The following is a 16,022-nucleotide window of genomic DNA, read 5'->3' as shown; positions in this document are numbered from 1 at the left end:
TATATAGGTCTATATTTGTCACTTCCCTGAAATACGACCCATATGAGCGTTTGCAAAAGTTGCGCCCCTATCGACAACAGGACATTTTCATTTTAATGCATTGTTCCCTTTTATCTGCGTCATATTTCAGGTTTCGCGTAGCTCAATTGGCAAACCATTGCAATATCAATATGCAATCATGTGATTATGCGATCGTGGTTTCGATCCCAGGGAACGCATGTGCACATAAAGTGTATATGCACTATAAATCACTAAGGGTAGGTTTAGGGGTGGGGTAGGTATAGTCGTTAATAAAAATATGAATTTTGCTAAATGGAAATAGGACAAATGGTGTAAAAAGTCCACAAATTGCATTTAAATGAACACATTTTGATTGGTAACGACAGTCATATGTCATTTCATGACGACAGACGTAAAACGACACTGTCATTATTCTTATGCCAGCTAGAGGGCGCGTGACTTTAAAACGTAAATATAGGTCGTAATAAGGTGCTTGAAAAACGACCTATAGGGTTGTTTTTTTAGAGGACAGTCTGGAAATTAAACGCAATTACACAAGAATCACAATTGCAGGAAGCATTGTATCATGCACCTAACACTCCAGTTTTTACAAAAAGTGTCATTATACACACACACACACATATATATATATATATATATACACATATATATTTGGAATTCTCAAAACATGACAGCAACACCAAGTAACACAAGTTATGTCAATTTATAAAAATAGTTTAGTCTATTATATATCAATCATGTTTTAGTATCCACTGAAATAAATGTATCTCTATACAAAGTAATATGAATAGGTCTCTTGATTCCAGCTGCCGTCTTAGATGGATTGCATTTATTGCACTGCATTTTTAGATTTCCGTGAAGGACGTTTCCTTAAAATTTGTTCAAAATGAGACCGGGAAGACAATCGGAACAGCCTTCGTGTGATGTCTAGGTTGACAGCTCACTTGTTTTTGGAACAGAGCTTTATAGTAAGTGGGTGGACAGTTAATCACAGCTGCTATCAGCATCTGTGTGGCTCAGGTACACAACCACTGCTTTTCATTGACAGTGATGGACTTTTTAGAATGACTGCCTTCTCATGCATCATTTCACTGAATGATTCTTCTACCTGTACACTGATATGTCTGCTGACAACTGTTTACTAAGGATACTTATATGTTTTGACATTAGGCCAAAAATTCCTGTAGACTTAAACTGAAGGAGGAACTTTATAAATCTAAATCTAGAGACCAAAATATCTCACTTTTTAAAATTGGGACAGTAAGCAAATACCCAGAGCACTGCACAGCGATGTATTAACCTCTCCAAATCATCTTAGCAACAGCATAGCAAGAGAGTTTTGCATGGGTAAACTCCAATCACATTTTCTTTTTAAAAAGTAAAAAACTAGTTTGAGCTATAAATGGGTTATGCAAAAGACGCATACAAGCACCTTGTTCCAGGAATAATATTAAGAGTCAAAAGTTTACATTTAAATGATTTAACAGACATCTATTATTTATGATTTTAGAATGCCTTCCTTGAAATATTGATCCAAAAGGCAACGTTCAATACAATAAATCTTTGTAGGCAGATTTAGAAATGGTCACATTAAATACAGAGTGACACCTCGCAGCTGGTAGCGAGATGTAGAAATCTTTGTATGTACATTTGTTTAAATGAGTTTAAACACACCGTCACTTTGTGTTTGTTTCTTCCTAATTTTCATCTTTTCTATAAAAGCCTTTGGTTTGCTCGCTGGGGTTTTGTAAGGCACTAGTCTTTGTAAAGCTGATTTGAAGCCAATCACCAAATACATAGCTGTGAATTTTGTTGGACGTCTGTACTTTCTTATACCCTAATTACAAATTAGACATTTAATTATATTTCACAATTACATCACCTCTAAAACAGATGGTTTGAAATGCAGAATTCTAACAACAAGCACCAGAATCTTAATAGTGAATATATATATATATATATATATATATATATATATATATATATATATATATATATATTTGAGAGTTACTGTAGAGGAAAAGATTATCAGTGAACAAGAAGTCTATTTTTCACAGTCATATAGACCAGTTTTGATACTTGTATGGTGTTTTTTGAGTGTGGCAGTATAAATCAGCATCTATTTTATGGACAGGAACAGGACACTACAAAATTTGTCTTTTATGTTCCTTTTTATGAGAAGAAACAGTTTTGAAGGACAGGAGGGTGAGTTTTTATTTTTTCTTGTGGGCGACTCTCACAAAAACATGTCTGGGTTATTTTCATTCCATATGAAAAACCTATTGTAAAGACCTTAAAGATTTTGTTGCATTACCATGATGTTTAAGCACATTTCCCACCAAGTCCTCATTAACTGTAATGAAATACAATTTCCTATTGATGTTGGAGTGAAATGTGACTCGTGCGCATTATTAGGTTCTTAAGTTTCTCGCTTAGCACACAGTAACAACAGTTCATGAACCTCGTGGAGCTTTGGGTTACCACCCTTCTCATGTCTATTTTAGATGTCGGAGGCTATTTTAACCAGAAATCGCGTCAGCGGCTGATTCACTCTTCATTGAGGTGATGTTCCATTGCTGGCCAATAGCCACGTCCACATCCACGAGCTCAGAGCGCAGCAAAGTTTGTGCGTAAAGGAGGAGGCGCGGCGCCATGACTCACTCACTGTCACCTCCTCTGAGAAATACCGATGTCCCGAGGACCCTTCCGCTCAAATGTGCGTGTGGAAACACAGAACTGCACTTGACTCGCTGAACTTGCTGCTGTTTCCACAGCGATGACTGGAGAGAGTGAAGCGCTGAACCGGAGACGCGCTGCGCGTCCATCTCCTCAAACACCTTCGGATCGAGTTCTCGCGTTCGCCGACACGCTGCTGAGGTGAGCGTTCATTCAATCGTACAACCGCTAGACAGTATTGAGCAGGCAATCATTATGCATCCCATAGTAGAAATGCTCTTTTCCCGTTCACAAACTTCGTGTGATGTAGCGGAGGCAGATGTGCGCTGGACTGAGTCCACAGGTTGCTTCTGATAACTTCACAAATATCCTGTCGCGTTCAGTTTACAATCTTTAAAATGAGGGATTGAGTGTGTTTGTTTAGCGGTCGTATTGGTGCATACTGATGTAATGCATCGATCAGCTGTGTTCCAGAGATTTCTGCATCCTCTCCCAGCTGTCAGAATGATTTATGCATGACGGGTAACATGAAAAGGTTACCCTTGTTGTTTTGCATTGACTGGAGCAAAAATTGTTTGATTAGGCTATAAAGCAGAATTTCTCGTTAGACTCGGTCTTCTCAAAAACAAACTGTTGAATCAGAAAATGTGAACTGCGATATACGTATATGCACAAAGATGCTGTTGCTTTTCAATTATGATTAGTCAGAAGTTACTGCTTAAATCATGGAGCAAATGGTTAACGCCTAATTAAATAGACCAATTCTAATTACATTTTGTATCAGTTTCTGATTTTATTAGTAGTAAACAATTCTTGTTTTATAATAAGATATATGCTTTTGTAGCAACATCAAGATTTTAGGTTAAGATGTACATGAATAATGCTCATAATTTTAAAGTTTCTCTATGTTTTTAATCACATTTTTACTTTACTGGTTTATTTTAAGGGGTACTTTAGTGTAACAATACATGTTTAAGTAGGCAATAAATATTCCACGTCTTTTAATTAACCCTTATAAGCTATTCGGGGTCTTTTTGACCACAAATGACATTTGGTGAAATTAAAAAAAAAAAAGAAAAAAAGTTTACTTGATCCAAAATGGGATGAAAATTTATAACGCTGTCAACACTTTGTTGATCTACAAAATAATAATAATAATAATAATAAAATAAATAAATTGGTATGATATATTGTTTTTTGTTAGTGTAAAAAAAAAAATTGCACTCAAGCTGTTCGAGGTATTTTAAAAATATTTATTAATTTATTTATATAAATGTAAAACATGCCATAAATGCCCCTGAAACTGCACAGATATAGAGTAAAAACATTAATAAAGTGAGAAAAATGACATGTGTTTATATATATATATTGTTACAAAATCACACTTTAATGTCTGTGTTCTGAGTGTACATTCCAACCGAACAGCTTACAAGGGTTAGTATAAAGCTGCTTAATATTTCATGTTGACTGCCCATTTTTAACAAATAAATAAATAATTTAAATAAGCAAGTGAAGCAAAAGGTGATTAAAAATAGTAAGAAACTTAATATATAATATTTCATTATGAGACATTTTAAAACTTTTATAATTAGATAAAATCCTTAAATATACATATTGGCATATTTACTTGCCAAAATTCCATAGAATGACCGCCTTCAATTTCAATAATTCCGTTATTTCTCACTCAGGACAGAGAGGAAAGAATAACATGTCAGCATGTGTCGTCTCGTGTTTCCGAAGAGGAATGTTCTAGAAAGCCGTGGACCTGAGCTTTCAGTCAGCAGAGATATGGCACTGCCCGTGTGCCCTCTTCACCCTCCGCTGAGGTCTCACGCTTTGATGCTACATAAACACCGAGCCAGAACTCATTTCTGTCTTTTTGAAGCCTCTACATTAGTACGCTTCAACTTGCATTATCTTTCAGTGGTGAAGCCTAAATATTTACCGCTCTTTATGTAAAAGCAGGCGCCCGTATCCATTAATTTCACCGGTGGCGTTGGCGATTACAGAGAGAGCGCTGCGGCTCTGGTTATTGCGCGCCCCTGCAGGGCTCTGATAAGTACTTGCCAAAGAAAACCAATAATTGTGATTTAATCTCAGTTGGAGTGAGTGTGGCCTACAGGCCGTGGAGGGACCACCGAGCTGAAACCCAACGGTTCGACTGTTTCCATGATGAGTGAGACTGTTGGACCGCCCGCAGGCCGCCCTGATCTCTTCACTATCCGTTAATGAAAGATCGAGACTCCTCTGAAGTCCTTAAAGGCCCACTGAAGTGCCTTGAAACGCACAGCATTATTCAATGCGCTGACGTAATTTCCACTGAAACAGGAAGACAGGGAGGGACATATCCAACAGCTCCTCCCCTAATAGCGTTTCGTTTTAATCGCAGCTCAACCAAAGCCATTGAGCTTAGTAAAGCTGCAGTTTCCTCCTTATCTCTAACCGTTTCTCCTCCTAATCTCCTCCATATCGCTGTGCAGAATTCAAATGGGCCTAATATACGTTTCGCTCTTTGCTCTCGTGTCTCTGGACCGTGTGCTGCAGCAGTTCACGTGACTTTAACGTGAAACCAGACTTCATTTGCCTCAACTGAAAGCATATTTACGCTGTCTGAATTGTTCTCTATCCCCTATATAGTGCACTATGAGCCATTCATCATGTAGAAAATAGTAAATGTGTGAACAAGTGACTGATTTCAGTTGCAGCTTCAGTGTCTATTTATAATGTAGGGACAGAAAATCTGATGAGAAGCTGAAGTTCAGAGTAATGGCATCAAAATCGTTGATCTATATTGTCGGAAGTGAGAGACTGTAAGTTTTGAATGCTTATATCTTCTAAATATGAATTTTGTCATTAATTTGGAGCACACTAGCTTATAGATAACAGTATGGCTAACATATTCATACTAAGAGACAAAAAAGTGGTTCTCTGGTCCTGGGGACCCCCCACATTTGGAGGTCACACCCATTTCAGGTCTTGGAGTCTCTACTAATGACCTGAATCAGGTGTGTTTGATTAGGGAGACATCTAAAATGTGCACTTTATTTTTTGTTTACTGTGTAGTTAATGTATGCATGCATTGATCAGTTTGTTTCAGAAGACTTGAGATATAGCAGTTGAGTCATATTGATTATCACACTTCCTTTATGTCCTTTTTGAAAATTCTGGACCTCACTGACTTATATTGCATTGACAAAAACCACTAAAACCTTCAAAATATAATATAAAATAAATATATATATATAATTATAATATAAAAAAGGTAAATATCAAAATATAATTTGTGTTCTGCATATTTAAAGAAATGCTTACTTCACTGAAAATGGTAACATCTAAATTAACTGGTTTTATTCAAATCAAAAAATGTTATATTATTCAACTTGTGGAACGAACGCAGCGCCAGTTTTTTTTTTTTTCCGTAAGTAGAATAGGGAAGGCGTAGGACATACAGCGTAAGCTTTTTGAAGAATACGGAAAGCGGAAGCACGTGCAAGACGATCATTTGTGTTTATAAAGCATATACAGTTGGATTTTTTGCTAGATAAAACTCTTATTCCTCGTCTGGTATCATTTAAAGCCCTTTGAAGCTGCACTGAAACTGTCATTTTGACCTTCAACCATCTGGATTCCATTGAAGTCCACTAAATGGAGAATAATCCTGGAATGTTTTCATCAAAAACCTTAATTTCTTTTTGACTGAAGAAAGAAAGACATTGACATCTTGGATGACATGGGGGTGAGTAAATTATCAAGAAAATTTTATTTGAAAGTGAACTAATCCTTTTAGTCGGTACCGATAGCCTAGTGAGCAGCACGCTAACATGCGCTTCGGGCGACCCGAATTCGAGTCCTGGCTCTCTGACCTTTCCTAATCCCATCCCCCTCTCTCTCCCACTTCACTTCCTGTCTGCTTACTGTCCTATCAGAATAAAGGCACATAAAGTGGCGAAGGTTTAAAATGTCTATCATTAGAGATTTTACTATATCATATATATCGCACTATATAAACATATAGCACTATTGACACTTTAGAGTGATGAAACGCATGAATTAGAATATAAAGATTCCATTTCAGTTAGATAAACCTATTGTACGTGAAATTTTTAATTTGTTAAATACATATTTTTGTTATATTTGTATTTGTGCTATTGTTTGTAATTTGTAATAACGATTACAAATTGTTTTGTCATTTGTAATGTAGTTATTTTTGTAATGACAAAAATAACTATATTGTGATATATATCGTTACCGTGAAATAAAATTTCTCATATTGTGAAATAAGATTTTGGTCGTATTGCCCACTCCTACTGTATGGTGTTTCAAGCTTTTATTCTGTTTTAGTGTTGTCAAAAGTATCGACATCGATACCAAGTCGGTACTAAAATGTTAAAAATGTGACGCTTTAAGCGCTGTTGAGCGGATTCGTAAACACCTCTGATTGGCCAATGTGTTCACACGCTCAACATATATGTCTTGGTGAAGAGCGTCGTTGACGTCTTGTTTAGCGCAGTGGTGAACTATTGTTGTTTTTATTGTGCTTTATGAATACATTGAGAACAAAATGTGTTTTAGTACTAGCTGTTCTCTCTTATATATCTCTCCCAAAACTAGAAACTGAATTTATTTTGTTTGCTGAGGCGATGAGCCGTTTTGTCAAATCGATTCTCGGGCACGACCATATGGTTGCCAGTCTGGCGAAGCTCAAGGTTTCTTAGTGACGTTAGTGAGAATCATCTGGCTGTCAGTTTTATTTACGGTTTGCTGGAAGACTAAAACAACAAGTGCTTCAGTTGCGTCCCTCACCATAGGCGAAATCTAGGAGTCTTGTCGATCAGATTGAGCGATGCTCATTAATATGTATAAGTCGGTGAGCGCTGATAGCTGCTCAGGAGAGACCGACACAGGAGTGGACGGTGTAGCGCAGGCAGGAGGGCTGCTGTGCAATGCAGCATGGCAGCTCAAAGCGAGCCAGCTGAGGCTCTGAACAGCTGGCCTGTCAGCGTGGATTTCCACTCGAAGCACCGGTGAGGCCCAAAGGTCAGACGCCGGTTGATGTCGTGATGGGGAGATCAGAGACGGAGAGCCCGTTGAATGAGCGCTGAACTCTACGATCACATTCCTTGGACTGTTATTATCACGCTGAGTCTGGTGAAACCTGGAAGGGATTCTGTTTCTCTCGCCTGTGTGGATAATAAGGCAGTTGCATTTAGACAGAGGAAATGAATGCTGGCATGCACAAAAAAGAGGAAGGGAGATAATGCAACAGGGGATTTGTGTTGAAAACATTTTTTTAAGGCAACATGAAATGAAATTTGAAAACATGAAATTTGAATGCGTGATTCATCCAGGCATTTCATTGTTTTGTTTATTTATATAGTCTTTCATCAAAATGCAATAACTTTCTCTGACAGTCCAGGTGGGTGGGAAAAATATTAATCTTTTCAGAGCACAACATACACCGACAGGTGAAATCCTGATCTTAATGCATACTGTAGCATACGACTTTTCTGTATAACTTGATACAATGCAGTATACAATGCAGCACGTGCAACCGTGCAGCACTGCATATCGTATCCCACAATGCAATGACCTTGACACGAGCTTCCATTTGCATTGTGACGAACAGACCAGAAGTATAAACCATAAACAAGTCATTATTTGATCTGACTGCCAAGATTTATAACATTTTGTATACACTATACTGTTCAAAAGATTTTTAAAAAAGAAGTCTTTTCTGCTCACCAGGGCTGCATTTGTTTGATCAGAAATACAGTAAAATCAGTAATATTGTGAAATATTATTACAATTTAAAATAACCATTTTCTATTTGAATGAATTGTAAAATGTGATTTATTCCTGTGATCAAAGCTGAATTTTCAGCATCATTACTCCAGTCTTCGGTGTCACATGATCCTTCAGAAATCATTCTAATATGAGGATTTGCTGCTCAAGAAACATTTCTTTTTATCATCAATCTTGAAAACAGTTGTGCTGCTTCATATTTTTGTGGAAACTGATTGTTTTTCAGGATTCATTGATAAATGAAAGGTGAAAAGAACAGCATTAATTTGAAATAGAAATCTTTTGTAACATTATAAATGTATTTACTGTCACTTTTGATCAATTGAATGCATTCTTGCTGAATAAAAGTATTAATTTCTTTCAAAAACAAACAGACAAAAAAAATCATGGCTGCGGCTATTTGCACTAAGTGTAAATAGCAATTAGATGTTATTTACACTGTGAAAATAGCATATTTTCTTAGCGATAGATGCTATTTACACTAAGTGCAAACAGCAATATATTCTATTTAAACCAAGTGAAAATTGCAATATATTCTATTTACACTAACTGACAATAGCAGCATTTTCTTAGCAATATGGTATTTACACTAAGTGAAAATAGCGATAGATTCTATTTACACCATGTAAAAGTATCTTTTCTTTGCAATAAGAGTAAATAGTAATTATATGCTATCTATACTTTGTATTGGCAGTATTCTCAGAATTTTTTTTCATTAACAGAATGCAAGAATATCATGGAGTGTAAATGATTATATTTATTACAATTATTAAATGGATGCTGCCTTATTCTGAGAATAAAAATCCTCCCTACACCTTCCCCTAACCCTACCTAATAAACACATTTAATATTATTAAACACTCGTTTGTAGTTTATTTCCACATTATTTTCATTTTTATTGTGTAAATAAACACTCCGAAAAAGCATACTGACCTCAAACTTTTGAACTATCGATATAAAGATAAACGCAGTTGCAGACTTTAATGCTGGTCATTTTCAAATTGATTAATTCATTTCTAATGGCTTATAAATGAAAGATTCCTTATTATGTCTTAGAGAAGAAATAGAATGTTTTTATAGGTTTGAACATTTCTAAAGAGAATACAAAAGAAACACAGTCTAGTGTTGCACCAGCCAAACCCTGAGCCCATGTGCGTGTTTGTGTTTCAGCACCGGTGTTTTCTAAAGCACAGTTCACGGTCGAGTGCAGCAGGAGTAATTTTGTGTCCTAACACCTCCGTAGTGTCCGGGCAGCAGCGAGAGTCACCTCTGTGCCTCATTAAGCTGGAATTCAGATCAATATTACGACTAATATCGGAAACACGAGAGCGTCTGAGTAGGAGTGTTAAGTTTGTGTAAATTTCTCCTCTCAGAGTTAATGGATAGAGTCACAAACGGATGGTAGGCGATCTCATTAGAAGTAATTAGTGTCAATCTGGAAAAATAATAGCAGAGTAATGAAAAAGATCATTCTTTTAGTTTAAAATGAGGCATGTGTGGAGTTTATAATCAGCGGTTTGCCGCATGTGTGCAGACTCTGCTCTCACAGCTTTGCACAACTGAATTTATTCGGACATCATTATAAATAGAGGCGGCAAAAAAGATTAATTTTACTGTCTGATTCTGCTCATGCCGTTTGGCAGAACACTGGTTAAGGTAGAAGAATGACAGAACAGAACAGAAGATTTTAATTTCTAAAGGTCAGGAAGCCAGAAATCTCTCAAAAGAAACAAAGCAATACGTCTTTGTCGACAGACAGAAAAAAAAAAAAGAAAGAAAAACAAGAAAAGGGATTTTGTTGTGCAGCTGAGGGATTTGCCTGAAATCATGAGATATTTGAATGTTATTAAATGTGTTTTCTTAACTTACTAAGCTTTTTCTGTGTCTTATGGCAAGCAGCAAAAATTGGCTTGATTAAAGTGGGAATTAGAGAGCATGAAAACGCCAAAAATTGTTTTTGAGGCAGCCTGTGTTTTTACCCAGTGGGGGCGTTTTTTTCACAACTGTGAGGATAAAAAAAAAAAAAAAAATCTGTTGCTGTTTCAGTTCGTTCTGAACCGGTCAGAGTCTCACAGGACACGATCTTGTTAAAACCCTTGTAAGAAGGTTGTTTTCTGCATCTGTGGCTTTCTTCGCTCAGAAACAACCTGAAACTCGCTTTTTACATGTTCTGAAGAAAATGTAAGTGGTTGTCAGAGCGTTGCTATCTTCTTTTATCTTCTATTGCCTCATCGTTTTGACGTTTTCAGGAATCTCTGAATAATCTGTGCCAGTACTTAATCAATCAAGTTCTCAAGGTGCTGTTAATGTTTGTCTTTCTGTTATTTTGTGATAGATAAATGGTGTAGTCAGTGAGTGATCTGAAATGGTGGGTAGTCATATGTGACCCTGGGCCACAAAACCAGTCATAAGTAGCATGGGTATATTTGTTGCAATAGCCAACAATACATTGTATGAGTCAAAATTATCGATTTTTCTTTTATGCCAAAAATCATTAGGATATTAAGTAAAGTTCATGTTCCATGAAGATATTTTGTAAATTTCCTAGCGTAAATATATCAAAAATGTATTTTTGTGAGTGGATATGCATTGCTAAGCACTTCATTTTGACAGCTTTAAAGGTGATTTTCTCAATATTTTGATTTTTTTGCACCCTCAGATTCCAGATTTTCAAATAGTTGTATCTCAGCCAAATATTGTCCTATCCTAACAAACCATACATCAATGGAAAGCTTATTGTTCAGCTTTCTTATGACTGGTTTTGTGGTCCAGTGTCACACGTCATTTTGAACTATCTTTGCAATTTAGTTTCAATTAAATATATGCATGGACTGAACTTGACTAAAAAAAATTAAAAATGTTCTATTTAGACTGCTTTGTCAACAGTGTTGGGGAAAGGTGCTTTTAAAAGTAATGCATTACAATATTGCGTTACTCCCTAAAAAAGTAACTAATTGCATTACTTTTTATGGAAAGTAATGTGTTACGTTACATTTGTGTCACTTTTTCTCAGGGCTGTTTGTTGTTTTATTGCTTATAACAAAAAAGTTCTATTTTTGGCAAATGTAAAGGCCCTTTCACACCAAAAGTGCAATGAATAAGCCTCAGGCTGAAAGAAATGCAAATTCAAGACGGTACAGTAGAGGGCGCAGCTCAAACAAGCTTTTCAGCTGTGCTGCCATTCTGGATCGCAGAAGAATAAGACGCAGGAGAAGTAAATGAGTAACTCTCGAATGTGTAAATCGAATACTATATAGTATGCGAAAAACAGTATGCGAACAGAGTAGTATATCAGAATTCTTAGTATTCGAAAAACAGTAGGCAAAAATGAGATTCTGAAGTGTGCATACGATGAAAACTTTACTATCCCATGAGGCCACGGGAGAGGATTTGTGAATGCAGTTGAAGGGACGTAACTGACGCTGGTAGGTCATGTGACAGTAACAACATGGCGGATGTAGTACGTCTGAATTCATTCATACATGCATTCGTACTATATAGAATGTACTTTTTCAATGGTTGTGAAGTAAATTTAAATTCAAATGTAGTACTACCTACTCAACAGTACGCGATTTCGGACGCAGCTTAAATATATGTTCATTTTTAGTCTAGAACTAGTCTAGAATAACCATCATGTTCACACAGCGCACACAACGCCTCTGCAGTCCCTATTTCTCTCAACATGGGGACAGGAATGGTGTCAGTCAATAAATGGGAAAACAAATTAACTTGTGTTACGTATTTGAAAAAGTAACTCAGATACTTTGTTGTAAATTTAAAAGTAATGCGATACTTTACTAGTTACTTGAAAAAAGTAATCTGATTACATAACTCGCATTACTTGTAATGCGTTACCCCAACACTGTTTGTCAATATATATATTTATTTGTCTTGTACTGCCTAGGATAAATGATTTGTGTGTATTAAACAGTGACCATTCATTTTATAATGTCCCATTTGATTTTGCGTTTGACATCACAGTAAATGAATCACTTCAGGAGAAACATATAAATAAAAGCATTTGTTTTGGTGAGGATCTCTCATGGAGAGAAATCCATTTGCAGGTCCTTTATCAGAGAAATATGAATTAATGAATCTATATATCATTCACTGGAACAGTTCATAATTTTATGCCAAACGATTGCACACTTCATTGTAATGCATGAGCGATGGCTTAAAAGTTCCCAGAATGATAAATGAATCCACTTCACTGATAAAACTCCACTTTCTCTCCCTGTTTTTCAGGGTTCATCAGTGTTCAAACCAAACCAGCATGACCGCTTTACGACCAAATCTATTCTGATTGAAGCTGTTCACCTAAAATTTGCACCAAGAACTGCTCTTCAGTCAAAAATATCTCCTAAGCACATGCCAAAGTGCTTTTAGCTTCGACCTTGTTATCCGCCAGTGACATCAGCCAACGCCGTGCAGACTTTCAGTGTGAATCTACGAGTGACCGCCAGCACCATGTGGACTGTTTCCAACCATGGCGGTCGTGCGCAAAAAGATGAGAAGCCTTTCACCTTCACAATGTGTGTTAAAACATTTACAGTGCTTTATGAATGTGCAAAGCAAATTGGAGGTTTGCAGAGCGTTTTGACACCTTCACACATCGATGCATTGATGCACATCTAAAACAGATCACTCATGCATCAAACCTCATGCCTGGAAATTACAGACAAACCTCTTTTGTACCCTAATAAATCACGCAAATTGCAACAACGCCTTTTGTGCTATTCTCATTGTTCTCTCAGATGTTGCAGCTGCACTTGGTTATGAACATGTCAAAACATCCTTCGAATTTATGACTTTATGACAAAAGAACCTGACATTCTCCTCAGCATAATATGTTTAGTTCCCCATGTTTGTTTCTTCACCCACAGCGATTTTCCACGAACATGCTTCATTAAAAGCCCATCTAGGGCATTGAGAAATGAGATCGCTTAAGTCCCGTTCCCTCAGAGCTCTACTGGAAATGCTCTGATTTTCTTGTACCACGGCCAACGCAGTAGAACAGTTTTCAACTTTTCCTTGGATACAATCGGATATTAAGGTGCAAACTGAACTGGATACCACCTGGCTCACAATCAGACCATTATTAAATGCCTGGACGTCTTAAACAGATGGTTCCCTTCAAAGACAACATGACCCCGGAGTCATTCTCCGAGAACTGCAGCAACTGCAGCCAAGTTCTCACCCCGGAGCTGAACGTCACGAAAGCCGTCGTTCTGGGAATGGTGTTGGCGATCTTCATCGTTTTTGGCGTTCTGGGCAACATCCTGGTTATCCTCTCAGTGGCTTGCCACCGTAATCTACGCACGGTTACGCATTACTTCATCGTGAACTTGGCGGTCGCGGACCTTCTGCTGAGCTCCACGGTTCTTCCCTTCTCCACGGTCTTTGAGATGCTGGGTCGTTGGGTCTTCGGACGGACTTTTTGTGATGTTTGGGCGGCCATGGACGTGCTTTGCTGCACGGCATCCATCATGAGCTTGTGCGTGATCTCGGTGGACCGCTATATTGGCGTTAGCTATCCTCTGCAGTACCCGTCCATCATGACGGAGCGACGAGCTTTGCTCGCGTTAATAGTTCTGTGGGCTCTATCAATCACCATCTCCATTGGACCTCTTTTCGGCTGGAAGGAACCGGCGCCAGATGACGAATCCATATGCAAGATAACCGAGGAACCCGGCTATGCCATCTTCTCCGCCTTGGGGTCCTTCTACCTCCCATTGGTGGTGATTCTCTCAATGTACTGCCGCGTGTACGTGGTCGCAAAGAGGGAGACTCGAGGACTGATTAGTGGACAGAAAACGGAAAAGTCCGATCATGCCGCGGAGGGCGTAACCTTGAGGATACACCGTGGGAACACGACGGTGTCCGAGGATGAGGCCTTGCGTAACCGGACAAACTTCACGCTACGTCTGCTCAAGTTCTCACGGGAAAAAAAGGCCGCTAAGACCCTGGGCATCGTGGTCGGATGCTTTGTCCTTTGTTGGCTTCCGTTTTTCCTGGTTCTTCCGATCAGTAAGTGTTTCTCTTTCTACATTTGATTATAGGCAAATACCAGCTTTTTTGGAAGTGTCTGATGAAAATCTAAGCCAAAAATTTACTTGTAATGTCTTTGACATGAAAGAGCACTTGTAGAAAAATGAACAAGGAAAAAAAGCAGCAGTTATTTGCACAATAGCAATAGATGCTGTTCAGTAAGTGAGCATAGAGATATTGTCTATTTACTCTGTATAAAAGTAGCAGTTCTTTGCAATAAGTGCAAATAGTTGTTAGATGCTATTTATACTTATAAATAGTGGCAGATACTATTTGCACCTCTGTATTTTTGTACATTAACAGGATGCAATAATAACATAAATTGTAAATGATTATATTCATTAAAATTATTAAATGGATGCCACCTTATTGGGACAATAAAGCCCTCCCTACACCTACACCTAACCGTTAAATACTTTATTAGCTTGTTAAACACTCGTTAAGCACTTAATTTCCACTTTTCATATATTTTCTTCATTTTTATTGAAAATGAATGCCTTTCCAATCTAATTTGTGATGGGAAAATGGCAGGGGTGTCCAAACTCTGTCCTGGAGGGCCACTCTCCTGCAGAGTTTAGCTCCAACTTGCCTCAAGACACCACATAATAAGTTTTATTATGCCTGGTAAGACCTTGATTAGCTGGTTCAGGTGTGTTTAATTGGGGTTGGAGCTAAACTTTGCAGGACAGTGGCCCTTAAGGAGCAGGATTGGACACCCCTTGAAAAGGAGAAGAGCGAGTTCGGCAGAAGGCGGATTCGAACTCAGGCTGATCGACAAGACAACAAGACAGGCTTTTTACACTTAGTGTAAATAGACACTCCGGGAAAAAAATGTCAGCTGTAGGAAAAGGTCTTGTCTTTCAGTTAAGGATCATTCTACAAAACAAATAAGATTTTATGACTTTTGTTCTTTATATTAAATCTTCTTTTTCCCCAATTTCCCCAAATTTTTCATACTAACATTAAACAGTGTTACACCAATATCATGTTTAAAAAAAAATTATGAAAAATAAATTAAAATTAAATGAAAAATCCACCATGTGCACTGTTTGAACAGCCCATTTTTCCCTTCTTCTGAACTTTGACATTGGAAGTATTTTTTCACAGCTTTTGTATTTTTCAAAACACATTTTTAACGTTAACAATTTTAATTATTTTTGTTTTTCTCTTTTCACAGTTTTGCTTTTTTCACAATGTGCGAAACCGAGTAAAAATATTTAATGAGACCTTTTATATGCAATTGTTCTTCATTATTTGTGAATGTTTGTCACCATATTTTTAGAATAACCCTTAAAAGAGCCAATAACCTGTTTGGCAAAAACACTGTCTTGTCTCTTTTGTCTAGAATGTGCATGTGTATTATATGGAAAATTTTTGCCTGATTGTATTGGTGATTTTGCACTGTGTTAGTGAAATGTAAGCATGGCAAAGTTTAGGACATGTTGACTTTTCCCCATTCAGATTTGTACTGTGTA

At 37.3% G+C, this 16,022-nt stretch overlaps 1 protein-coding gene and 1 long non-coding RNA gene across 3 annotated transcripts in view; one reads left to right on the top strand and one right to left on the bottom strand.

The window, feature by feature from the left end:
• The first annotated feature begins 2,596 nt into the window (after nt 1-2,596).
• The window catches only part of adra1aa (adrenoceptor alpha 1Aa), a 24,868-nt gene continuing 11,442 nt past the window's right edge, over nt 2,597-16,022 (top strand). The window contains exons 1-2 of one of the 2 annotated variants that reach the window (XM_048209254.1): nt 2,597-2,898; nt 12,745-14,526. In XM_048209254.1, coding sequence (XP_048065211.1) covers nt 13,602-14,526 — 925 coding nt within the window. In that variant the 5' untranslated portion in view covers nt 2,597-2,898; nt 12,745-13,601. Of the gene's footprint in view, nt 2,899-9,120; nt 10,681-12,744; nt 14,527-16,022 lie in introns of those variants that run through there. The other variant, XM_048209255.1, reaches the window with a different exon arrangement.
• LOC125279507 overlaps nt 7,747-16,022 on the bottom strand; it is a 26,783-nt gene continuing 18,507 nt past the window's right edge. Inside the window, exon 3 of the long non-coding RNA XR_007187397.1 lies at nt 7,747-7,877. This is a non-coding gene — a long non-coding RNA (uncharacterized LOC125279507). The remainder of the gene's footprint in view (nt 7,878-16,022) is intronic.

This window comes from Megalobrama amblycephala, linkage group LG12 (genome assembly GCF_018812025.1).
Source record: "Megalobrama amblycephala isolate DHTTF-2021 linkage group LG12, ASM1881202v1, whole genome shotgun sequence".
Lineage (NCBI taxonomy): Eukaryota > Metazoa > Chordata > Actinopteri > Cypriniformes > Xenocyprididae > Megalobrama > Megalobrama amblycephala.
The sequence above is the reverse complement of the archived record's forward strand: the minus strand, read 5'-3'. Positions and strand labels throughout refer to the sequence as shown.